The sequence below is a fragment of the Scyliorhinus torazame genome, chromosome 7 (genome assembly GCF_047496885.1).
Source record: "Scyliorhinus torazame isolate Kashiwa2021f chromosome 7, sScyTor2.1, whole genome shotgun sequence".
NCBI lineage: Eukaryota > Metazoa > Chordata > Chondrichthyes > Carcharhiniformes > Scyliorhinidae > Scyliorhinus > Scyliorhinus torazame.
In genome coordinates, this window is record NC_092713.1 from 164,780,503 (window position 1) to 164,807,483 (window position 26,981).

At 46.4% G+C, this 26,981-nt stretch overlaps 1 protein-coding gene across 3 annotated transcripts in view; it reads left to right on the top strand.

Annotated features, from left to right (window-relative positions):
* LOC140426673 (centrosome-associated protein 350-like) overlaps positions 1 to 26,981 on the top strand; it is a 145,350-nt gene that overhangs the window by 15,925 nt on the left and 102,444 nt on the right. For all 3 annotated transcript variants that reach the window (XM_072511753.1, XM_072511756.1, XM_072511755.1), the window contains 7 exons: positions 2,034 to 2,165; positions 8,677 to 8,843; positions 12,445 to 12,567; positions 13,371 to 13,540; positions 15,112 to 15,308; positions 17,368 to 17,555; positions 24,507 to 24,594. In XM_072511753.1, coding sequence (XP_072367854.1) covers positions 2,034 to 2,165; positions 8,677 to 8,843; positions 12,445 to 12,567; positions 13,371 to 13,540; positions 15,112 to 15,308; positions 17,368 to 17,555; positions 24,507 to 24,594 — 1,065 coding nt within the window. The remainder of the gene's footprint in view (positions 1 to 2,033; positions 2,166 to 8,676; positions 8,844 to 12,444; positions 12,568 to 13,370; positions 13,541 to 15,111; positions 15,309 to 17,367; positions 17,556 to 24,506; positions 24,595 to 26,981) is intronic.

Below are 26,981 nucleotides of genomic sequence, written 5' to 3' on the forward strand. Positions count from 1 at the left end.
GACAGCAGGACCATCAGCTTTCAAGTCTATAAACACCAAAAGTTCTTCAGGAATCATTATCTCTCTCATTAGCTCTCTCTCTCTCGCTCTCTCGGAGTCCCCCACTTGGCCCACTGCCCCCCCCCCCCCCCCCCCCCCCCCCAGTGGAAAGTTGCAGGGGAGGAATTCTGCAACTTGGGATTGTTTGACTGCTGTAGACATAGTCACCAGTGGTGGGGTGATTTTGAATCAGGTGCTCAGGAGGCCAGAATTAAAGAGTTGTTGGGCTGGAGAAGATTACACAAAGGATTGGATGAGGTTGTGGAGGGATTTGAAAACCAGGGTGAGATTTTAAAAATCTAGGCTTGTGAATGAGGATGGGGTGGGGGGAGATGATGTCAGGTGAAGTAACGCAGCAGGGAGTGAAGCCATTGCAGGTGACTCTTTGGCTATGATTAATTAGATAAAAATTGAGTCAGGTGAGTGACAAGGGCAGAGGAGGGGTTAAAGGAGTATGTTGTGGTCAACCCCATAAAAGGATGCTGATGGGCTGGGAAGGGTAAGTAGATCTTTCAGATTTCAAAGCTCCACCTGATTGACAACAGGAGGAGCTTTTGGGGAGAGTACCAGATTTCTGCTACCTGTTGCGTGAGGGTCACCCTTGACCAGAAACTGAACTGGACCAGTCATATAAATACTGTGGCTATACGAGCAGGTCAGAGGCAGGATATTCGGCAGTGCGTAACTAGCCTCTTAACTTCCAAAAGCCTTTTTAGCATTTACAAGGCACAAGTCAGGAGTGTGATGGAACACTCAGCTTTTCTTATTATTTTCAGCCCTAACAATATTCAAGAAGATAGCCATGATGTGGAGATGCCGGCGTTGGACTGGGGTGAGCACAGTACGAAGTCTTACAACACCAGGTTAAAGTCCAACAGGTTTGTTTCGATGTCACTAGCTTTCGGAGCGCTGCTCCTTCCTCAGGTGAATGCAGAGGTTTGTTCCAGAAACACATATATAGACAAATTCAAAGATGCCAAACAATGCTAGGAATGCGAGCATTAGCAGGTGATTAAATCTCTGGATCTGTAAAGATTTAATCACCTGCTAATGCTCACATTCCTAGCATTGTTTGGCATCTTTGAATTTGTCTATATATGTGTTTCTGGAACAGACCTCTGCATTCACCTGAGGAAGGAGCAGCGCTCCGAAAACTAGTGACATCGAAACAAGCCTGTTGGACTTTAACCTGGTGTTGTAAGACTTCGTACAATATTCAAGAAGCTCGACAATATCCAGGGCAGTGCTTGTTTGAACCCCATCCATCACCTTAACATTCATTCCCTGCACCACCGATTCACAGTGGCAGTACTGTCCATCATGCACCAGATGCATTGCAGCAACTTGATATAGGCTCCTTTGATAGCAGGGCAGTGGATGCGTGGAAGTACCACTGCCTCAAAGTCCTCCTCCAAATCATACTTGCTTGATTTGGAAATATGGCACAGTTTCATCACTGTTACTGAGTTAAAATCCTATAAACGTCTAACAGCATTGTGGGATTGTAGTAGAAGGTAGCTCACCACCTATTTGGGGGCATTTGTGAATGGGCAGTATTGTACCAGTGACATCTACATTCCGAGAATAAATAAATTAACTACATCTTGATTTCACTTCTAAATAGCCTGACTTGAGATTTAAGATTGTGCCCATGATAGGGTCTGTACTCAATCTCCCAATACCATAACTGCAAAATTACTGTGCTCATATATGGCAGAGGGGGGGGGGGGGGGGGGGGCTTCATATTTTAATAGTAAGTCAAAGCAGGCATTACTGAGTTTGGTTTGCATAATGAAACTTGATAGCAAGGTCAATGCAGTGTGCTTATTGGATTAAAAAAATCAAGTACACATTGTATTTTGATAGTTCGCTAGCTCTTTGATGTACACACTGCTGGTCTGGCTAAAGTATCTGAGCTATCAATTGCTGGTTATTAGTAATGATTAATGCAACACTGCCGGATGTGAAATCGTCTCTCTTTCTTGTGCACTCAGGCTCACGCAGAGACTCTGCAGCAGTTTGCACAGACGCACCAAGAAATCCTGCAAGAATCCACTAGTAAAATGATGACTCAACAGGTAGAAGCTGCTTGGCTGGCTGTAGACACAGCACGACAAGTTAAAGAGGTACACAGAGTTTTGTTTTCACCTAATTTGTTCAGATTCGAGCTAGACCCCAACCTTTGTTAGGATACTGGACGAAAACCCCAAACATTATTTTAAAAATTGCAATACTGAGAGGAAAGGATATTTCATCCTAGGAGTGATAACTCTGACCAATAGTTATCTATTATGTTAAAACAATCTTTAATTTAAACACCGAAATAACCACATCAACATTCAAGAAAATAGCTTTATGATGATCAGTTGAACAGTTCTTAAACACAAGGAAAAACTTAAGCTCACTATCTATGCCTGCTACTAACTCCAATTAAGCAGCTTAAATGCCAACAGTTCAAATACCATTTATAAATAAAGTTAACAAACCAATTACTTGCTTAGTTGTATAGACCTTTGGAGTATAGACTTTGAGAGGGTTCCTTTCAAGAGCAGATTCCGTATTTTTCACTCAACCTAGCAGAATTTGGCAAAACTGCTGTTCAATTAAAATCCTTCTGTCTTGACTGACTCAAATCCTATGGCAAACTGCAAAACTAGAGACAGACCTGACTCCTCCCATTAATTGCGTCATCTGTATCCCACTTAGATTAGCCATGACTAAATACAACACCTCACAAATTATCTACTCCAGGGAATCCCTGAAATCCTATCCCATTAGCCCTTTATCTGTAACCAAGAAAGTAGTTGGAATGAATCATGAGCTGACATTTTACGACTTCTTAATTACAACTTTAGCAGACACAGTCTGGATACCTTAACCTAGGTTCTTTAATAGTATTACAACAACAAGTATATCCCTTAACCCAGGCTTTTGGTAATATTACTGCCAGAAATATAAAATATATATAACAATTTCTACATTCATCACAACTTGTCAAAAGGACCCTTTTTCCCCAAATTGAGCTGAAAACCTAGCAAAGGTACCCATGGTGTGGCAATGAAAGTTTGGAGGCTGAAAGGCCAAAACTGGAGGACTGCAGAGACCTTGTTGGTATTGTAGGATTGGAGAATATTACAGAGGTAGAACAAAGAAATGTACAGCACAGGAACAGGCCCATCGGCCCTCCAAGCTGCGCCGACCTTGCTGCCCGTCTAAACTAAAATATTCTACACTTCCGGGATCCGTATCAATCTATTCCCATCCTATTCATGTATTTGTCAAGGTGCCCCTTAAACGTCACTATCGTCCCTGCTTCCACCACCTCCTCCGGCAGCGGGTTCCAGGCACCCACTACCCTCTGTGTAAAAAAAAAAAAAAAAAAAAAAACCAACTTGCCTCGTACATCTCCCCTAAACCTTGCCCCTCACACGTTAAACCTATGCCCCCTAGTAATTGGTCCCTCTACCCTGGGAAAAAGTCTCTGACTATCCACTCTGTCTATACCCTTCATAATTTTGTAGACCTCTATCAGGCCGCCCCTCAACCTCCTTTGTCCCAGTGAGAACAAACAGAGTTTATTCAACCTCTCCTCTTAGCTAATGCCCTCCATACCAGACAAATCCTGGTAAATCTCTTCTGCACCCTCTCTAAAGCCTCCACATCCTTCTGGTAGTGTGGCGACCAGAATTAAACACTATACTCCAAGTGTGGCCTAACTAAGGTTCTATACAGCGACTTTTCAGTGACCTGTGGACCTGTACACCTAGATCTCTCCGACTTTCAATACTCTTGAGGGTTCTACCATTTACTGTATATTCCCTACCTGTATTAGACTATCCAAAATGCATCAGCTCATATTTGTCCGGATTAAACTCCACCTGCCATCTCGCTGCCCAAGTCTCCAAACAATCTAAATCCTGCTGTATCCTCTGACAGTCCTCATTGCTATCCGCACTTCCACCAACTTTTGTGTCATCCGCAAGCTTATTAATCAGACCAGTTACATTTTCCTCCAAATCATTTATATATACTACGAACAGCAAAGGTCCCAGCACTGATCCCTGTGGAACACCACTAGTCACAGCCCTCCAATCAGAAAAGAACCCTTCCATTGCTGCTACCCTGCTTTCTATGACCTGGCCAGTTCTGTATCCTTCTTGCCAACTCAGCTCTGACCCCATGTGACTTCACCATTTGTACCAATTTGCCATGAGGGACCTTGTCAAAGGCCTTACTGAAGTCCATATAGACAACATCGATTGCCCTACCTGCATCAATCATCTTTGTGACCTCCTCGAAAAACTCTATCAAGTTAGTGAGACACAACCTCCCCTTCGCAAAACCATGCTGCCTGTCGCTACTACGACCCTTACTTCCAAATGGGAGTAGATCCTGTCTTGAAGAATTCTCTCCAGTAATTTCCCTACCACTGGCTCTCCGGCTGTAGTTCCCTGGATTATCCTTGCTACCCTTGTTAAACAAAGGAACAACATTGGCTATTCTCCAGTCTTCTGGGACATCACCTGAAGACAGTGAGGATCCAAAGATTTCTGTCAAGGCCTCAGCTATTTCCTCTCTTGCCTCCTTCAGTATTCTGTGGTAGATTCCATCAGGCCCTGGGGACTTATCCACCGTAATATTTTTCAATGCGCCCAACATCTCGTCTTTTTGGATCTCAATGTGACCCAGGCTATCTACACACCCTTTTCCAGACTCAACATCCACCAATTCCTTCTCTTTGGTGCATATCGATGCAAAGTATTCATTTAGTACATCGCCCATTTCCTCTGGCTCCTCATATAGATTCCCTTGCCTATCCTTCAGTGGGCCAACCCTTTCCCTGGCTACCCTCTTGCATTTTATGTACGTGTAAGATGCCGTGGGATTTTCCTTAACCCTATTTCCCAATTACTTTTCATGACCCTTTTTAGCCTCTTGACTCGTTGCTTAAGTTCCTTCCTACTTTCCTTATATTCCACACGGGCTTCGTCTGTTCCCAGTCTTCTAGCCCTGACAAATGCCTCCTTTTTCTTTTTGACGAGGCCTACAATATCCCTCATTATCCAAGTGTTGTGAAATTTGCCATATTTATCCTTCTTCCTCACAGGAACATGCCGGTCCTGAATTCCTTTCAACTGACATTTGAAAGTCTCCCACATGTCAGATGTTGATTTACCCTCAAACATCCGCCCCCAATCTAGGTTCTTCAGTTCCCGCCTAATATTGTTATAATTAGCCTTCCCCCAATTTAGCATATTTGCCCTAGGACCACTCTTATCCTTGTCCACCAGCACTTTAAAACTTACAGAATTGTGGTCACTGTTCCCGAAATGCTTCCCTACTGAAACTTCTACCACCTGGCCGGGCTCATTCCCCAATAACAGGTCCAGTACAGCCCCTTCCCTAGTTGGACTATCTCCATATTGTTTTAAGAAGCCCTCCTGGATGCTCCTTACAAACTCCACCCCGTCTAAGCCCCTAGCACTAAGTGAGTCCCAGTCAATATTGGGGACGTTAAAGTCTCCCATCACAACATCCCTGTTGCTTTTACTCCTTTCCAAAACCTGTCTACCTATCTGCTCCTCTATCTCCCGCTGGCTGTTGGGAGGCCTGTAGTAAACCCCCAACATTGTGATTGCACCCTTCTTATTCCTGATCTCTACCCATATAGCCTCGCTGCCCTCTGAGGTGTCCTACCGCAGTACAGCTGTGATATTCTCCCTAACCAGTAGTGCAACTCCTCTACCCTTTTTCCTCCCCCTCTATCTCGCCTGAAATTTCTACATCCTGGAATGTTTAGCTGCCAATCCTGTCCTTCCCTCAACCAGGTCTCTGTAATGGCAACAACATCATAGTTCCAAGTACTAATCCAAGCTCTAGGTTCATCTGCCTTACCTGTTATACTTCCATTAAAACATTTGCCACCAGACCCGCTGTTTTCAGCAACATCTCCCTGTCTGCTCTTCCTCAGAGCCTTAGTGACCCTATTTCCTAGTTCTCCCTCAATTTTTGCACCTTCTGACCCATTGCTCCGTTACCCAGCCTCCTGCCATACTAGTTTAAACCCTCACATGTGACACTAGCAAACCTCACGGCCAGGATATTTATGCCTCTCCAGTTTAGATGCAACCCGTCCTTACACAGGTCACACCTGCCCCGGAAGAGCTCCCAGTGGTCCAGATAACTGAAACCCTCCCTCCTACACCAGCTGTTTAGCCACGTGTTTAGCTGCTCTACCTTCCTATTTCTAGCCTCGCTGCACGTGGCACAGGGAGTAATCCCGAGATTACAACCTCTGAGGTCCTGTCTTTTAACTTTCTGCTTTGCTCCCTGAATTCCTGCTGCAGGACCTCATCCCCCTTCCTGCCTATGTCGATAGTACCAGGGGATTCCTGCACTGACTGCCTGCCCTTTCTGGTGGTCACCCATTTCTCTGCCTGCACCTTGGGTGTGACCACATTTATATAACTGCTGTCTATGACGCTTTTTGCCACCTGCATGCTCCTAAGTGCATCCAACTGCTGCTCCAACCGGACCATGCGGTCTGTGAGGAGCTCCAGTTGGGTGCACTTCCTGCAGATGTAGCCATCAGGGACGCTGGAAGCCTCCCGGACCTGCCACATCTCACAGTCAGAGCACTGCGCCCCTCTAATTGACATTGCGTTAATTAATTAGTAAATGAAATTTAAAAATAATTTATAAAATTTTTTTTTAAAAGTTACTGTTAACTATATGTTTCCTCGCACTAGATTTCTACTATAAATGTAAATGTTAAATACAGTACTCTCCGATCTCTGGCTTAGATACCCCTCTAAATTACAATTAAGTAATTAATTAATTATGTTTAATTAGTTTAACAATGTTAAATTTTTAAATTTAGTGCAAATTCCCTATCAGCCAATCCGGTCACAGCTTTCCTGTGATGTCACTTTTCAGTTTTTTTCCCCCCCCCAGTCGGATCACTCAGAATAGCAGAATATCTATCACTTACATGTTCCCAAGCTGCACCCCGGCTCTCTCTCTCACTTCCGAAAATGAAGGCCGCTGGAACCTGGGGGATAAGACTTCATATCACCTACCTTCCCAGGGTGCTCCCTAGTTTTCTCCCTGCTTCCTGGGATGCACTCTGGACCTCTCCCTGCTGATTACCAGTTACAAAGCCAAACAAAGGATACAGAACAAAAAGGGAAGCAGCACCTCCTCTCGCTCCATGCTGAATTACCACACTGCCCAAATTACCAAGTTCCAATTCCCACTCTGGCTGTGCCACACTCACTCAGGCTGTGTCTCCTTCACCTGCGCAAAGCTTACTGAATGTGCTTTCTGTCTGTCTTTTATACAGAACTCAGCGAAACAAGATGAGTCACACTATTTAAGCTTCAGGCAGAAGAATACACCCTTGTGCCACTAAACAGGCCTCAAGTGACTGACAGATAACTGCCTCTCAACAATCAGGGTGGGGTCAGCTTTAGCCAATCAGACACTGAGCTAGACACTGACCATTTAACTGAAAAACAGTTTTGAAGATTTGAATTCACCACTTACCTCTTACCTCTTTAATTACCACACTGCCCAGATTGGGAGGAATGAGACCATGGAGAAATTTGGAAACCCTGATGGAGCTTTTTGACATTGGCTCTTGCTTTGGCAAAACCATTGTAGGTCAGCGAGTGCTGGGGTAATGGGTGAAAAGGACTAGGATGCAGGCAGCAGAGCTTTGAATTAACTCGAGTTTACAGAGTGATGGAGGAGAATGGACGATTCAGAGAACATTGAAACAGTGACATCTGGAAGCAACAGAAACGGGTGGGTTGAGGCAGCTGAAGAGATGGATAATGTTACGGAGGTGGAAGAGCTTATGAAGAAAATGATGCAGAGTACAAGCTGTATGGTGGACCTCCATTTACTCACAAGCCAATTGCTTTCCTTCTCATGACAGCATGGCTGAGATTGGTAGATGCTTTCTGAATCAGGACACAGCCTCATGGTTCTCTCACTGTTCACAATATTTCAGACCTCTAGAACATCGTTGGCATCTTGCCCCCCTTTGAGAGAAAAAAGGAATCTTTTTATAAAATTTAGAGTACCCAATTCATTTTTTCCAATTAAGGGACAATTTAGTGTGGCCAGACCACCTACCCTGCACATCTTTGGGTTGTGGGAGCGAAACCCACGCAAACACGGGGAGAATGTGCAAACTCCACACGGACAGTGACCCAGAGCTGGGATCGAACCTGGGACCTCGGCGCTGTGAGGCTGCAGGGCTAACCCACTGCGCCACCGTGCTGCCCTGAAAAAAGGAAACTTAATTGAACCATTAGTATGATAGTGATCAGGATGTGAGCGCTTAACACTGGATGGTTCAATTTTAATTGTTTATTGCTTTGGGAGAAGAGATGTGGTGAGCTGGAAGCCATATACCCTGCCTCAAAGGGACATGGAAGCAGATTTTTGGCTACTCTGTGAAAAGGAATGATTTCAGGGTCGTGGGAAAAAACAAGGGACGAGTTGGATAGCTCTTTCCGAGAGTTGGCGCATGCACGATGGGCCGAATGGTGGTCTGCTGTGATGTATCATTCTGTGATTCCCAAAACATTCTAATCTGTGTTCTACTAATAAAAGCTTCTTTCTGTTTAGATGACTGAGTTGGCGCGTGCGCAGATTGCAACAGGATCCCCAACTGTTGTGGCCACGAACCTATCTCATGGAGCAACTGCGGTGCCAGTGACAGCGCTGTTGGACCAACAGAGACAACAGCATTCGGATTTCATGAAGCAGCTGAGAGCCAGGAGTGAACCTGACCAGTAATATTTTTTCAAAATATATTTGTTATTAAGGCATTTATATAAACAGTAAATACATACGGCAGGAACAAACAGGAACAGTCTCCCTGATAGCCCAGAGACTAATTTTGCGTGGGTGAAGGGACCCGGAGCCACCAAAATCAGGGGTGTGGATGAGCGACCTGGCGGAATTCCTGAATTTGGGAAAAATCAAGTTCGTCTTGAAAGGGTCGGTCAATGGGTTTGCCTGAAATCGGAAGCCGTTCATCGACTTCTTCAAGGAGGATTGAGGTGTCAGCATGGGGAAAGCGGGGAGGAGGGCGAATAAACGGGTTAAAATTGGGAAGGCAGGATGGGAGATGGGGAAGGACAGGGAGGTTTGAGTGTTGATTAGCTTGTTCCTCCTTTTCCCTATGCACCCGGATCAAAATTAACCCCCCCCAACCAGTGCCTTGAGTGCCTCCCGTAGCCTGGCGCCGAGACCCCACCTGTAGCATTCAGTTCCACATACCCCCGGATGGCAGTCCTCACCTGCTTGCACAACTCATCCGCCAGTAACCCCACATCCAACCTCCACTGCGGTCGGTGATCTTATGGAAACATATAAGATTCTGAAGGTGCTTGATAGGGTGAATGCAGAGAGGTTGTTTTCTGTCATGGGGGAATCTAGAAGGAGGGGACACAGTTTGAAAATATGGGGTCTCCCATTTAGGGTGAAGATGAGGAGGCATTTCTGCCCTCTGGGTCATTAGTTTTTGGAATTCTTTTCCACAGAGAGCAGTGCAGGCTGGGCCATTGAAAATATTCAAGGCTGAGTTCGTTTTTTTTAAAGAAAATATTTTATTAAGGCATTTATAATTTTGCCATTTTGAGCAAAGAGATCCAACACACACTAAAACCCCACAATAACATACCCATTTCCCCCCAAGCATAAACCCTAACTCTCATGGTCTGTGTACCACCTCCATCCCATGGTTCTCCCTTCATTAGATTCCCTCTCCTTATTCATCACTTCCATGCCCCCCCCCCCGCTGCTGACGGTCAATTTTCCTTGAAGAAGTCGATGAACGGCTGCCAGCTCCAAGCAAATCCCAATAGTGAACCTCTTAAGGTGAACTTAATTTTCTCTAACCTAAGAAACCCTGCCATGTCGTTGACCCAACCCCCCGACTTTGGAGGCTCTGAGTCCCTCCAACCCAATACAATCCATCTCCGGGCCGCCAGTGAGGCAAAGGCCAAGACGTCGGCCTACCCTCCCCCACACCCCCTCCCTTCCTGCCCTGGGCTCCCGGATATTCCGGCACTCCAAATATTGCCACCTCTGGACTCGGAGTCACCCTCCCTTTCAGGACTACTGACATGACATCTGCAAATCCCTGCCAAACGTCCCTCAACCTCGGACACGCCCAGAACATATGCACATGATTTGCAGGACCTCCCACACCTGTCTTCCATCTCCTCAAAAAATCTGCTCATCCGGGCCACGGTCATATGAGCCCTGTGGATCACCTTGAATTGGATCAGGCTAAGACTGGCACACAACGAGGTTGCATTGACTCTCCTCAGAGCCTTCTCATATAACCCAACCTCCAAGTCCCCTCCCAACTCTTCCTCCCACTTCCTCTTCACCTCCCCTATTGGAACCGCTTCAGTTCCTTATATATTTCCGAGACCCTTCCCTCCCGACCCCTGTTTTTGACATCATCTTATCCTGTAGCCCTCTTAGTGGGAGGCGAGGGAAGCCCGGGACCTGCCTCCGGACAAAATCCCGCACTTGTAAGTGCCGGAACCCATTCCTCCCTGGCAACTCAAACTCCTCCTCTAGCTCCTCCAAACTTTGGATACCATCCTCAATGAAAAGATCTCCAAATCTCTCGATCCCTGCCAGCTGCCACCTCCTAAAGTCCCCCTCCCGGAGCGAACCAGTGGTTGTCACAGATCGGTGACCACATCGACGCCCCCTCCAGTACCATGTGCTGCCTCCGTTGCCCTCACACCCTCAGGGCTGCCACTACCACTGGGCTTGTGGAGTACCGAGCCAGCAAATATGGCAGAGGTGCAATTAACAAAGCCTTCAGACTCGTGCCCTTACAAGATGCCTCCTCTACCTACTACCACATCGACCCCTCCCCCACTACCCACTTCCTAACCATCGATATATTAGCCGCCCAGTAATAGTTAATAAATCAAGTAGGACATACTTCACCCGCGGGGCTTTCCCGGTCCAAATAAAACCCGAGATCGCTGCATTCATCTTCCTAAAAAATGCCTTGGGGATAAATTCGGAGACACTGAAAAATGAACAGCAATCTTGGGAGGACTGTCATTTTCACAGTCCGTACCCACCCCGCCATTGACAGCGGGAGCACGTACTACCTTCGGAAGTCCCCTTTCATCTGCTCTATCGACCTGCTGAAATTTAATTTCTGAAGCTGACCCCAGTCCCGTGCCACTTGAATACCCAGCTACCTAAAACTCCCTCCCACCACCTTGAACAGCATCTCTCTGTCTCCTCTCCTGCCTCCTTGCCTGGATCTGGGTTAGAGTTTTGATTGGCGAGTTAGCTAAGGGTGAGGTTAAGACCACAATCTGATCAAATGGCAGAGCAGGCATGATGGACCATGGCCTACCAACACTATTTCTTGTGATCTTCTTTAGCAATTACACCAAGCCCTTCACACTGTGCACTGTGCAAACGCAAATTAATTCCATAGTATTCTGAACAAGCTACTTTTGGAGAGGAATTGAATTTGGAAGTATGACGCTAATATTCCATAGATTAGTGAGCTCATTAGGCAAGTGTGTCTGTGTGTTAGTCAGCCTGAGTTAAGGGTACCCAGTGTACCCATCTAAGGCCCAATTAATCCGTGACAATTAAACTATATTGGAGTTTGGGAGTTGTCCGTATGTCCCCTTATGCAAGATTTGTTCTAAAGAACAGGATCAAAAACAAAAAATCAGCTGATGTTGTACTAGGGATCAGACCGTGTCTGCATAGCCCAGTGTTCTGCTGTGGAGAGAGAAGCAGAGTTAACATTTTGAGTCCTATATAACTGCTCTTTGAAGAAGATATCGAAGATGATCCTTCTGAAGAAATTCTGTTGGATGCAATATTAACTCTGTTACACTTTCTGTTTTTATAATCTTTATTATTGTCACAAGTAGGTTTACATTAACACTGCAATGAAGTTACTGTGAAAATCCCCTCGTCGCCACATTCCGGCGCCTGTTCGGGTACACTGAGGGAGAAATCAGAATGTCCAATTCACCTAACAAGCACGTCTTTCGGGACTTGTGGGAGGAAACCGGAACAACCAGAGGAAACCCACGCAGATACAGGGAGAAGTTGCAGACTCTGCACGGTGCAGACTCTGCACAGACAATGATCCAAGTCAGGAATCGAAACCGGGTCCCTGGCACTGTGAAGCAACAGTGCTAACCACTGTGCTACCATGCCACCTGTACTCCCTCCATTGAACTGATGCAGGAGGGGTCTCTACTGAAGTGGTTTTCACTGAAAAATTGTTGGAAATAATTTTTGAACTTGTTCACAATGACTGGAAGAGATTGAATTAAGATACTTGCTGGGAATGAACTGACCATTTTTTTTTTGGTTTCATAGCGGGAAGAGTGAATGCAGCCCAACATCAGATGGACCTGTGGAGAAACTGCCCAATTCCAGAATTCACTACTCTACTTCATTCGACAGCCCGTCTGAGTCATCCAGATACAAACATGATCGAAGGTGTTGCTTTAATTTTTATAGTAACTGCTTCTACACTTGTATATTGACTTATTAAGTGCCCACTGTACTCCAGCTCCCACTCGCTACCTCTCCTGATGTTGTATTGTGTCCCTGATGCTAACAGCCCTTTAATAGCTTGTCCAGTTGGACATTCAGTATTTTTGACCAACTGCTAAGTTCCAGTGTGGTCACTGAATTGATCCTGAACTCGCCCATTGACAGGGGCACTTCCAAAGGGCAAGGCCACTACATGGTGTTCAGCTGCAGGAATCCTGACTGATGTAGATCTGCAAATGATCCTCCCAATACTGTGTTCATCAAACACCTCACCATATTCCATTCCTCTTGCTTCTCCTTTGAAATTCTTACTGGCTACTTTACCCCCAGGTCACCCAGTAAGATATCCTCAGTTCTTCTGGCCTCGTGTATTATTTCTGCCGCACACAACCGCGACAACTGAGCCTTCAGCCTCTCAGTGGTCAGATCCACAAATTCTCTCCCTGCTTGCCTCCACAACTCCTTTAAGACAAGCTTAAGTACCTTTGACCTAGGTTTTGGTCGCTCTCCTAATTTTTTATCCTTTGACTTGATGTCAATTTGTGCCTGATTATATTTTTGTGAATCACCTTGTGGCTTTTGTGGCTTATTCTATGATATCAGAATGCAAGATACTGTTGTCGTTCTGCACATGATCGATACCTTTACCAAACTTTGTCATAGAGGGCATCAATTCAAAATTGAAATTGACAATAAATTATACTTTTTTAATAACAACTATGTTGATCTCTGTGTCACTTCTATAGCAGCGGCAGCAGCAGGCAAGACAGCCCCTCCTTGTCCTCCTTGGAGAAAAGAGCCGAGAGCAGGGCCTCCCGCCACGAGAAGGGAAATAGTTCTGTTGAAGAGGAGGTTCACACAGCAGCTGATGACGCGATCCACAGTGACAGTGTGCCTTCGTTACCTGATGAGAAAGGTGAGTTCTTCAATCTGAAATGAAAAGTCTTCTTTGCCCTACTCATCACATGTGTCTACATCAGAATCAAGAAAATTTCCCCTCCCCTCCTAAAGGAAATAGCAAATTGTGGATCAAATTTTAACCAGTACACTGACATTGGTTAGTTCAAATTCCATGAGCCGGCCATTTGCTTTTAAACTAGAACTTATTTCATTTTAATTGAACCTGTGGTTCTGCAGCTAGGCCGAAGAAGCTAGATTTGATGCTGAAAATGCAGAGGCAGTTCACCCAGATGCCAGTATCCCAGATTCCAATCTAAATGAACACTATTAACTGCAGGACATTAGGACCTTGTTTGCCGGAAGATGAGAATCCTGGAACTCCCTAACTATGCATTTTGGCACCAACTTCACCATATGGACTGCATTGGGTCAAGGAAGAGGCCACCACAATCAACTTGGGACCTGCTGGAATGAGCAATAAATGCTTGAGTCTCTACATCTCGAAAGCCAATGGGAATAATTAATTTTGGTGCTGTTACTTTTATTTTGTGATCCAGTTACTCACCCACTTTCTTCACTGAGGGGACAGGCACTTACAAGAACAGTGTATTGGACTTGCGCAATGCACTGCAGTTATTTGTGCGACGTCGCAAAGGTCGATGCAGTTGTACACGTCTATTCTCTTGAGAGATTAGGATTTCTCCATCACAGTTATTCAATAATTCAGTTTGGGTTTAATAAATATACTCTGTACTTGTGTTTGTACGTTTCTTTGTTTTAACTCTTTACTTTGCAAAATAATCAGAAGCCAATCAGAAGAGCATCACAAAGCTCAGTGACCAGTGTCCTGCTTCAGGAGAGTAGAGAGATTCCAAACAGCACCAACCAGCATAGAGTGACAATTGGAATATGAAGTAGCTTATTTGCTGCCAGCGCAAGTCTATCAAAATGTGTCATCACTGAGGCCAGACCAAGCAGCACATTTTATCGGGGGTTTCCTGTGGCCAGACCAAACAGTACATCTTGCCAGGGATTTCCTTTTTTTAAAAAAAAGAAAAGGAGAAATCCATCTTAAAGGCATAGGCTCCGGTAATTGTCCAGGTACAAAAATGATAAAAGCCGAAAAGAACCAAAACTACAAAGGAAAACTGGGGCCAGACAAGGATTACATGAGGATCCTTACAGCTGTTTTAGAAGGAGTCCTTTTATGCCATTCTTGCTGGCATGACACAATCTTTCAATAACTCTCCACTCTCCCCTCTCTCTTTCTTGTGGCTCTAGAACCAGTATACTTGTCTATGATGGATTCCTACGGTCTCCCAAGACCATCTTAAACTTCTTGAGAGTCTGAATTATACTTTTTCTTTTTAGAATTTGGCCAATCTTCCAAGCACTTCCCCTTAAACACATCTGTTGTCAAAGCAGTCATTTTAACCAAACTCGGCTGCTTGAACAAGTAGTTAATCCAAGGGTTCCAGCCCATGCTTTTAACATTGCTAAAACTAGCATGGAAAAGTCTAAATTCCTTCCTAGAACATTGCCTGTTGTTTTCCTTTGCCCATTGTAAACTGTCTATTTTCTTCCCAGACTCTGTCTCCATTGCCACTGAGTACTCCCTTAAATTTGACGAGTCGATGACCGAAGATGAGATTGAAGAGAAATCCTTCCGTTCCCTTCTGCCATCAGAGAGTCACCGCCGCTTTAACATGGAGAGGAAACGCAGCCGGCAGGATGATTCCGACGAGGACATGGTTCGGGATCAATCGGCCTCCGCAGTCATCAAAGTGAGTTAATGTATGATGGAGGGGTGCCATTGGTGAAAATCACTGGAATTGTCAGTGTTTGGACCCGAGGTGACATTTATCCACAACAATCTGGCTAAAAAGATTAAATAATAAGGACAAGTTATATCGACTAGGTTCGTATTCCCTTGAGCAAAAAGATGAAGGGGTGATCGAATTGAGATGTTTAAGGTAGTTAAATGATTTAATGGGGTAAATTGAAATTATTTATGCAGGCTCAGACCAAGGGAGCTTAACTTTAAAGTTAGAGCTAAGCTGTTCATAAGTGATATCAAAGAAACACTAGGGCAGTGGAAATCTGCCCTCCCACACAAGAAAATGCTGTTGAGACCGGGCGTCAATTGAAAATGTCAAAACTGAGATTGCTAAATTTTTGTTAGTTAATGGTATTAAGGCTTACAGGACCAAAGTGTGAGATGAGAGTTCAGAACAGATCAGCCGTGATCTCATTGAATGGCAGTGCAGGCTCAAGGAGCTGACTGGCCTTCTGCTGCTCTTGTGTTTCTCATTTCTTTGGTTAAGAAGGCATGGTAACAAGGCTGTGCGGAAGCCCAGTAGTCAGCATGGGTGCATCAAATATTGGAGGGTGTGGGGTGTGAATTAAGGATAATGGGCAGACAGTCTAACTGGCAGCATGTGATTGGTGGTGTTCTCAATGAATCTTTGTTGGAGTATTAGCTATTCACTATATTGTCACTTGGATAATGGAATAGAAAGTCATGTATCCAAAATCTGCTGATAGCACATAGATGGGCAGTGATCCCAGCAGTATAGAATTATAAAGGGAAATTGATAGATTAAGTGAATGGGAAAACTGTGGCAAATGGATACCAATGCAGACAAATGTGAGGTTGGACCAAAATCGGATAAAACAGGATACTTTCTAGATGGTGAGAAACTAAAAACTGTGGCATTCCAAGGAAACTTGGCAGTGGGGACTCTGGGTATATAGATCATTAAACAGTTACAGAACATTACCAAAACGGTGAATGGAATTCTGACCTGTATATCTAGAGGACTGGAATACAAAGGGGCAGAAGTCATACTTCAGCTGAATGAAGCCCCTAGTTGGCCCACACCTGGAATTTTGTGCTCAAATCTGGAAACCACACCGTAAAAAGGATACATTAAACTTACCAGAAGTTCTGGGTAGATTTACCAGAATGATACCTGGACTCTGAGGGTTAAATTAAGAGGCGAGATTACACAAACTAGGGTCATATTCCCTGGAAGTTACGAGGTTAAGGGATGATTTCATTAAATTTTTCTGGCTATTAAGGAGAAATGACCTCCTATGTTAATGCAACTACCCATCCCCAATTTCTCCAAAAGCAACCTCTACTCAGTTGTCATTTTTGTTGCAGGCTCATTCTTGGAATCTGGCAGCTGATCAGTGAGTGGCTGGAATCCTGACCTAGGTGCGCTTCACGGAAGATTAAATTATATAGTGACTGCCAGCACGCACTAATCTTGATGAAGGGGCAGCACAGTAGCACAGTGGTTAGCACCGTTACTTCACAGCTCCAGGGTCCCAGGTTCGATTCCCGGCTTGGGTCACTGTCTGTGCGGAGTCTGCACGTTCTCCCCGTGTCTGCATGGGTTTCCTCCGGGTGCTCCGGTTTCCTCCCACAATCTAAAGCTGTGCAGGTTAGGTGGATTGGCCATGCTAAATTGCCGTTAGTATCCAAAATGGTCAGGTGGGGTTACTGGGTTATGGGGATAGGGTGGAGGTTGGGCTTAAGTGGGGTGCTCTTTCCAAAGGCTGGTGCAGACTCTATGGGCTGAATGGCCTCCTTCTGCAATTTAAATTCTATGTTCTGTTCTATGTTCTATGAACCCCAATCCTGATGAACATTGAGATCATTTGGCAAGTTCATGCATGTGTCAGGCATGTCTGATGGTACAGGTAGCTACTGTAGTTACTGCTGGTCTCTGAACCCGGGTACTGAGATTTTGGGGAGACTAAGTTTGAATTAGGTCAACGGGAGGCAGCACACTTCACTTGGCGTTACATTTGTCTTTTTGTCTTTCCACCGCTCAGCATGATTTGAGCATGCCTTTCTCCGGGGGACAAGACAGTTTCTCCAAATTCACCATGGAAATGGTACGACAGTACATGAAGGAAGAGGAGATGCGTGCCCAGCACCAGGTTTCACTTCTCAAGCTGCGTGAACGGGCCTTGAAGGAAAAGACCAAAGCAGAACTGGCCTGGCTGGAGCACCAGAAGAAGTGAGTAGCTATCTTAAGCAATGATGTCAAACTTAATAGTCTTTCAAAATTGCAGTCTTGGAACTGAGCAGTAATGCCAGTAATACTTCCCAGGAGAAGGGGAAGCCATTTTGTTTCTCATTACGTGGGTCTGTTATATAGATTGCCCACTGCAGGCAATCACTCCATATTTCCACTTATCCCTGTCAAGGAATAGCCTGAGAATGAAGGCAATATTGATTCATTGTCTAAAATCGTTTTTGGCTGTGAAGCCAGGATTTGTTGCCCATCCCAAATTGGCCTAGAGAAGGCGGTGGTGAACCGCTGCAGTCCATCTAGTGTAGGTACACCCACAGTGCTGTTAGGAAGGAAGTTCCAGGAATTTGATCCCATGACCGTGAAGGAACAGTGATACTCTTCCAAGTTAGGATGGTGTGTGGCTTAGAGGGGAACCTGTAGGTGGTGGTGTTCCCATGTGTCTGCCGCACTTGTCGATCTAGGTGGCAGAGGTTACGGGTTTGGGAGGTGTTGTCCAAGGAGGTTTTGAGTTGCCGCAGTGCATCTAGTAGATGGTATACATGGCTGCCACTGTGGGTCGGTTTGTGGAGGGAGTGAATGCTTCAGATGATGGATGGGGGTGCCAATCACACAGGCTGCTTTGTCCTGGATGATAAGCTTCTTGTGTGTTATTGGAGCTGCACTGATTCGGGTAAGTAAAAATTATTCCATTACGCTCCTGACATGTGCATTATAGGTGGTGAACAGGCTTGGATGGGTTCAGGAGATGAGTTAAGCTCCAGAATTCCTAACCTCTGACCTGCTTTTGTAGCCACAATATTTATATGGCTGGTCCAGTTCAGTTTCTGATGAATGGTAACCCAGGATGATGATAGTAGGGGTGGGGGGGGGATTCAGCACTGGTACTGCCGTTGGTTGTGTGATGAATGTTGAAATTGTAATATATTGTATTTCATACTTGTGGCAGTAATGTTATTAAAAGTCCTGGTTTAAAATGCACGCAGGCAGAGTGTCTAATAAAGCTGTAATTAAAGAGTCGTAAAAGATAAGGTAGTCATTCATTCCAACCACTAAACTTGGTTACAGATAAAGGACTAATGGAACGTGTGAGTATGAGTGTGTGTGTGTGTACACACGAGTGTGTGTACACACGAGTGTGTGTGTACACACGAGTGTGTGTGTACACGAGTGTGTGTGTACACGAGTGTGTGTGTACACGAGTGTGTGTGTACACGAGTGTGTGTGTACACGAGCGTGTGTGTACACGAGCGTGTGTGTACACGAGCGTGTGTGTACACGAGCGTGTGTGTACACGAGCGTGTGTGTACACGAGCGTGTGTGTACACGAGCGTGTGTGTACACGAGCGTGTGTGTACACGAGCGTGTGTGTACACGAGCGTGTGTGTACACGAGCGTGTGTGTACACGAGCGTGTGTGTACACGAGCGTGTGTGTACACGAGCGTGTGTGTACACGAGCGTGTGTGTACACGAGCGTGTGTGTACACGAGCGTGTGTGTACACGAGCGTGTGTGTACACGAGCGTGTGTGTACACGAGCGTGTGTGTACACGAGCGTGTGTGTACACGAGCGTGTGTGTACACGAGCGTGTGTGTACACGAGCGTGTGTGTACACGAGCGTGTGTGTACACGAGCGTGTGTGTACACGAGCGTGTGTGTACACGAGCGTGTGTGTACACGAGCGTGTGTGTACACGAGCGTGTGTGTACACGAGCGTGTGTGTACACGAGCGTGTGTGTACACGAGCGTGTGTGTACACGAGCGTGTGTGTACACGAGCGTGTGTGTACACGAGCGTGTGTGTACACGAGCGTGTGTGTGCACGAGCGTGTGTGTGCACGAGCGTGTGTGTGCACGAGCGTGTGTGTGCGTGTACACGAGTGAGTGAGTGTGCGTGTACACGAGTGAGTGAGTGAGTGCGTGTACACGAGTGAGTGAGTGAGTGCGTGTACACGAGTGAGTGAGTGAGTGCGTGTACACGAGTGAGTGAGTGAGTGCGTGTACACGAGTGAGTGAGTGAGTGCGTGTACACGAGTGAGTGAGTGAGTGCGTGTACACGAGTGAGTGAGTGAGTGCGTGTACACGAGTGAGTGAGTGAGTGCGTGTACACGAGTGAGTGAGTGAGTGCGTGTACACGAGTGAGTGAGTGAGTGCGTGTACACGAGTGAGTGAGTGAGTGCGTGTACACGAGTGAGTGAGTGAGTGCGTGTACACGAGTGAGTGAGTGAGTGCGTGTACACGAGTGAGTGAGTGAGTGCGTGTACACGAGTGAGTGAGTGAGTGCGTGTACACGAGTGAGTGAGTGAGTGCGTGTACACGAGTGAGTGAGTGAGTGCGTGTACACGAGTGAGTGAGTGAGTGCGTGTACACGAGTGAGTGAGTGCGTGTACACGAGTGAGTGAGTGCGTGTACACGAGTGAGTGAGTGAGTGCGTGTACACGAGTGAGTGAGTGAGTGCGTGTACACGAGTGAGTGAGTGAGTGCGTGTACACGAGTGAGTGAGTGAGTGCGTGTACACGAGTGAGTGAGTGAGTGCGTGTACACGAGTGAGTGAGTGAGTGCGTGTACACGAGTGAGTGAGTGAGTGCGTGTACACGAGTGAGTGAGTGAGTGAGTGAGTGTACACGAGTGAGTGAGTGAGTGAGTGAGTGTACACGAGTGAGTGCGTGTACACGTGTACGCGCACACTCACTCACTCGAGTGAGTGTGCACGAGTGAGTGAGTGTACACGAGTGAGTGTGTGCGTGTACACGAGTGTGTGAGTGTGCACGAGCGAGTGAGTGTGTACATGAGTGAGTGAGTGTGCGTGTACACGAGTGAGTGTGCACGAGTGAGTGAGTGTGCGTGTACACGAGTGAGTGTGCACGAGTGAGTGAGTGTGCGTGTACACGAGTGAGTGTGCGTGTACACGAGTGAGTGTGCGTACACGAGTGAGTGTGCGTACACGAGTGAGTGTGTGTACACGAGTGAGTGTGTGTACACGAGTGAGTGTGTGTACACGAGTGAGTGTGTGTACACGAGTGTGTGTGTACACGAGTGTGTGTGTACACGAGTGTGTGTGTGTGCGTGTACACGAGTGAGTGAGTGTGTACATGTGTGAGTGAGTGTGTGTACACGAGTGTGTGTACACGAGTGTCTGTGTACACGAATGAGTGAGTGTGCGTGTACACGAGTGAGTGTGCGTGTACACGAGTGAGTGAGTGTGCATGTACCCGAGTGAGTGAGTGTGTGTACATGAGTGAGTGAGTGTGTGTACATGAGTGAGTGAGTACACGAATGAGTGAGTGAGTGAGTACACGAGTGAGTGAGTGTGTGTGTACACTAGTGAGTGTACACGAGTGAGTGCGTGTACACGAGTGAGTGAGTGCGTGTACACAAGTGAGTGAGTGCGTGTACACGAGTGAGTGTGTACACGAGTGAGTGTGTACACGAGTGAGTGTGTACACGAGTGAGTGTGTACACGAGTGAGTGTGTACACGAGTGAGTGAGTGTGTACACGAGTGAGTGAGTGTGTACACGAGTGAGTGAGTGTGTGCACGAGTGAGTGTGCGTGTGCACGAGTGAGTGTGCGTGTGCGCGAGTGAGTGTGTTTACGAGTGTGTACGTGTGTATGTGTGTGAGATCAATAGTATTGAGGGGCACTGCCATTTACTGTACATTTCCTACCTGTATTAGACCTTCCAAAATGCATTACCTCATTTGTCCAGATTAAACTCCATCTGCCATCTCTCCGCCCAAGTCTCTAACCGATCTATATCCTGCTGTATCCTCTGACAGTCCTCATTGTTGTCTGCAATTCCACCAATCTTTGTGTCATCCGCAAACTAACTAATCAGACGTTACATTTTCCTCCAAATCATTTATATATACCACAAACAGCAAAGGTCCCAGCACTGATCCCTGCGGGATACCACTAGTCACAACCCTCCATTCAGAAAAGCACCCTTCCACTGCTACCCTCTGTCTTCTATGACCGAGCCAGTTCTTTATCTATTTTGCCAGCTCATCTCTGATCCCTTGTGATTTTACCTTCTGTATCAGTCTGCCATGAGGAACCTTGTCAAAGGCCATACTGAAGTCCATATAGACAACATCTACTGCCCTACCTTCACTAATCATCATCGTCACTTCCTCGAAAAACCTGATCAAGTTAGTGAGACACGACCTCCCCTTCCCAAAACCATGCTACTTCTCGCTAATACGTCTACTTGCTTCCAAATGGGAGTAATTCCTGTCTCAAAGAGACCTCTCCAATAATTTCCTTACCACTGACGTAAGGCTTACCGACCTGTAATTTCCTGGATTATCATTCCTACCCGTTGCAAGTAATCCAAAGACCCAGAGTAATGCTGTGGGGGCGACAGATTGTGAAATTTGCAAGGTACCGTCATGGATAGAGGAGTGGCTGTCTGGCAGAAGGCAGAGAGTGGGGATAAAGGGGTCCTTTTCAGGTTGGCAGCTTGTGACTAGGGGTCAGTGTTGGGACTAAAGCTATTCACGATATACATTACTGATCTGGAAGAAGGAACTGAGGGCATTGTTGCTAAGTTTACAGATGATACAAAGATATGTGGAGGGGCAGATTGTGTTGAGGAAGCAGGGAGGCTGCAGAAGGACCTGGACAGGCTAGGAGAGTGGGCAAATAAGTGGCAGATGGAATACAATGTGGAAGTGAGGTTATGCACTTTGGTAAGAAGAATAGAGGCATAAACTATTTTCAAAATGGGAAAGGCTTCAGAAATCTGAAGGACAAAGGAACTTGGGAGTCCTAGTTCATGATTCTCTTACGGTTAACATGCAGGTTCAGTTGGCAGTTAGGAAGGTAAATGCAATATTAGCATTCATGTTGAGAGGGTTAGAATGCAAGGGCAGGGTTGTACTGTTGAGGATGTATAAGGCTCTGGTCAGACCCCATTTGGAGTATTGTGAGCAGTTTTGGGCCCCGTATCTAAGGAAGGATGTGCTGGCCTTGGAGAGGATCCAGAGGAGGTTCACAAGAATGATCCCTGGAATGAAGAGCTTGTCTTATGAGGAATGGTTGAGGACTCTGGGTCTGTACTTGTTGGAGTTTAGAAGGATGAGGGGGATCTCATTGAAACTCACAGAATACTGAGAGGCCTGGATAAAGTGGATGTGGAGAGGATGCTCCCACTAGTAGGAGAAACAAGAACCCCAGGGCACGGCCTCAGACTGAAGGGACGATCCTTTGAAACAGAGATGGGGAGGAATTTCTTCAGCCAGAGGGCGATAAATTTGTGGAACTCATTGCTGCAGAAGGCTGTGGAGACCAAGTCACTTGAGTATTTTGAAGACAGAGATGGGTAGGTTCTTGATTAATAAGGAGATCGACGGTTATGGGAGAAGGCAGAAGAATGGGGATGAGAAACATATCAGCCATGATTGAATGTTGGAGCAGTCTCGATGGGCCAAATGGCGTAATTCTGCTCCTGTGTCTTATGGTCTAACAAGAAAAACTGTACAGAGGCCAGCAGTCAACACGGCTGCCCTGGACCCCTACATGCTGTCTGCCCCAGAGCAGACTCCACCCCCTGGAGTGATTCCCCATCTCAGTCCCAATGGGCCCCTAAGCCAGGTGACCTTTTCTGTTGTGTTGCCCTTAAAGGGGCAATCACCATGACAACCGACTTCTGAGAAAAGTTATAGCTCTTGGAATAAAAGGGACAATAGCAATGTGGATACAAAATTGGCTGAATAATAGGAAGCAGAGAGTAACAATCAGTTAATATTTTTCAGGCTGGAGGAAAGTGTGTGGTGGTGTTCCCCAGGGGTCAGTATTGGGACCCTTGCTTTTCCTGACCTTCATTAATGATCTAGATATTGATATGCAGGGAACAATTTCAAGGTTTGTGGATCTTACAAAACTTGGAAGTATTGTAAACTATGAAGACAAACTTCAAAAGAACACAGACAAGGTGGTGGTGTGGGCAGATAGGTGGATGGAGTTCATTACAGAGAAGTGTGAGGTGATACATTTTGGTATAAAATAAGGGGTAGCATTCTTAGAGGTTCAAGAGCAGAGAGACCTGGGTGCTTAGGTGCACAGATCATTAAAGGTGGCAGGACAGGTGGAGAGAGAAGTTAATGAAACATGTGGTCTTCTGGGCTTTTTAATAGGGGAATAAAGTACAAGAGCAAGGAGGTTATGCTGAACTTCTAAAAGGCACTAGTTAGACCTCAGCTGGAATATTGTGTGCAGTTCTGATCGCTACACTGTAGGAAGGATGTGACTGCACTGGAGAGAGTGCAGAGGAGTTGTATAAAATGGTTCCAGGGATGAGAAACTTCAGTTATGAGGATAGATTGGAGAGGCTTGGACTGTTTTCCTTGGAGAGAAGAAGGCTGAGAGGAGAGTTGATAGAGATGTTCAAAATCATGAGGGACTGGGCAGAGTAGATATGGAGAAACTGTTCCCGCTCGTAAAATGATCAAGAACGAAAGGGCACAGATTTTAAGTGATTTGCAAAAGAAGAAAATGTGATGTAAGGAAAAATGTTTTGACACGAATGTTTGGGTCTGGAATGCACTCCCTGGAAGTGTGCTGGAGTCGGGTCCAATCGAGGCATTCAAGAGGGCATTAGACGATTACTTGAATAGAAAAAATATGCAGGGGTACGGGGAAAAGGCACTAAGCCATAATGCTCGTTTGGAGACCTGCAGCAGAAAAGATGGGCCAAATGGTCTCCTGTGAACAATTCTGTGACCTCCAGGTTTTCTTCAAACAAAACTGAAGTTGTCAGATTGTCACAACATGATTTAAACTCACTTTCTATGGATTATTGGTCCTGATCTCTGGATCATCTAACCAGTCCATTATTAAATGTATGCAGCTAAATTTGATGAAATTTGTATTTACAGAAATTCTGAATATTGGGTGTCATTGCACTGTGTGAATTTGCCACATTTTCTCTTAACCAGACGCCTGAGAGACAAAGGAGAAGATGACAAGATGCCCCCCATCCGTAAGAGACAGCGTGGGTTGCTTCTCAGGCTGCAGCAGGAGCAGGTAATACCCAATGGGCAGCACGATAGCACAAGTGGATAGTACCGTGGCTTCACTGTGCCAGTGTTCCATGTTCGATTCCCCGCTGGGTTACTGTCTGTGCGGAGTCTGCACGTTCTCCCCATGTCTGCTTGGGTTCCCTCCGGGTGCTCCGGTTTCCTCCCACAGTCCAAAGACGTGTAGGTTAGGTGGATTGGCCACGATAAATTGCCCTTAGTGACCAAAAGGATTCGGAGGGGTTATTGGGTTACGGGGATTGGGTGGAAGCGAGGGCTTAAGTAGGTCGGTGCAAACTCGATAGGCCGAATGGCCTCCTTCTGCACTGTATGTTCTATGTTCTAATAAATGCCTAAAATATCACTAATGAGAGATAATAATTCCCCACTGTACTGATTGGGTTGTAAACCTCTTTTTGTACAGTGCAAAATCTTCAGATTTTCCTTGATATGCTAACAATAAATATTGGTTTCTTGTGCGGGATACAGTATTACAATATTTGTACTTTGCATGGTGTGCCTGAACACAGTTTTGCACGTGGCGCAGTGTGCCTGAACACAGTTTTACACATTGCACGGTGCCCCTGAACACCGTTTTCCATATTGCACGGTGTGCCTGAACACTGTTTTCCATATTGCACGGAGCGCTTGAACACCGTTTTCCATATTGCACGGTGTGCCTGAACACCGTTTTCCATATTGCACGGTGCGCCTGAACACAGTTATCCACATTGCACGGTGCGCCTGAACACTGTTTTCCATATTGCACAGTGCATCTGAACACAGTTTTACACATTGCACGGTGCCCCTGAACACCGTTTTCCATATTGCACGGTGTGCCTGAACACTGTTTTCCATATTGCACGTAGCGCTTGAACACCGTTTTCCAAATTGCACGGTGCGCCTGAACACAGTTATCCACATTGCACGGTGCGCCTGAATACCGTTTTCCATATTGCACGGTGCGCCTGAACACCGTTATCCACATTGCACGGTGCGCCTGAACACAGTTATCCACAGTGCACGGTGCGCCTGAACACAGTTATCCACATTGCACGGTGCGCCTGAACACCGTTTTCCATATTGCACGGTGCGCCTGAACACAGTTATCCACATTGCACGGTGCGCCTGAACACCGTTTTCCATATTGCACGGTGCGCCTGAACACCGTTTTCCATATTGCACGGTGCGCCTGAACACAGTTATCCACAGTGCACGGTGCGCCTGAACACCGTTTTCCACATTGCACGGTGCGCCTGAACACAGTTATCCACATTGCACGGTGCGCCTGAACACCGTTTTCCATATTGCACGGTGCGCCTGAACACAGTTATCCACATTGCACGGTGTGCCTGAACACCGTTTTCCATATTGCACGGTGCGCCTAAACACCGTTTTCCATATTGCACGGTGCGCCTGAACACCGTTTTCCATATTGCACGGTGCGCCTGAACACCGTTTTCCACATTGCACGGTGCGCCTGAACACAGTTATCCACATTGCACGGTGCGCCTGAACACAGGTATCCCACATTGCACGGTGCGCCTGAACACCGTTTTCCACATTGCACGGTGCGCCTGAACACAGTTATCCACATTGCACGGTGCGCCTGAACACCGTTTTCCATATTGCACGGTGCGCCTGAACACAGTTATCCACATTGCACGGTGCGCCTGAACACCGTTTTCCATATTGCACGGTGCGCCTGAACACAGTTATCCACATTGCACGGTGCGTCTGAACACTGTTTTCCACATTGCACGGTGCGTCTGAACACCGTTTTCCACATTGCACGGTGCGCCTGAACACCGTTTTCCACATTGCACGGTGCGCCTGAACACCATTTTCCATATTGCGCGTTGCGTCTGAACACTGTTTTCCACATTGCACGGTGCGTCTGAACACCGTTTTCCACATTGCACGGTGCGCCTGAACACCGTTTTCCACATTGCACGGTGCGCCTGAACACCGTTTTCCACATTGCACGGTGCGCCTAAACACCGTTTTCCATATTGCACGGTGCGCCTGAACACCGTTTTCCATATTGCACGGTGCGCCTGAACACAGTTATCCACATTGCACGGTGCGCCTGAACACCGTTTTCCATATTGCACGGTGCGCCTAAACACCGTTTTCCATATTGCACGGTGCGCCTGAACACCGTTTTCCATATTGCACGGTGCGCCTGAACACCGTTTTCCACATTGCACGGTGCGCCTGAACACAGTTATCCACATTGCACGGTGCGCCTGAACACAGGTATCCCACATTGCACGGTGCGCCTGAACACCGTTTTCCACATTGCACGGTGCGCCTGAACACAGTTATCCACATTGCACGGTGCGCCTGAACACCGTTTTCCATATTGCACGGTGCGCCTGAACACAGTTATCC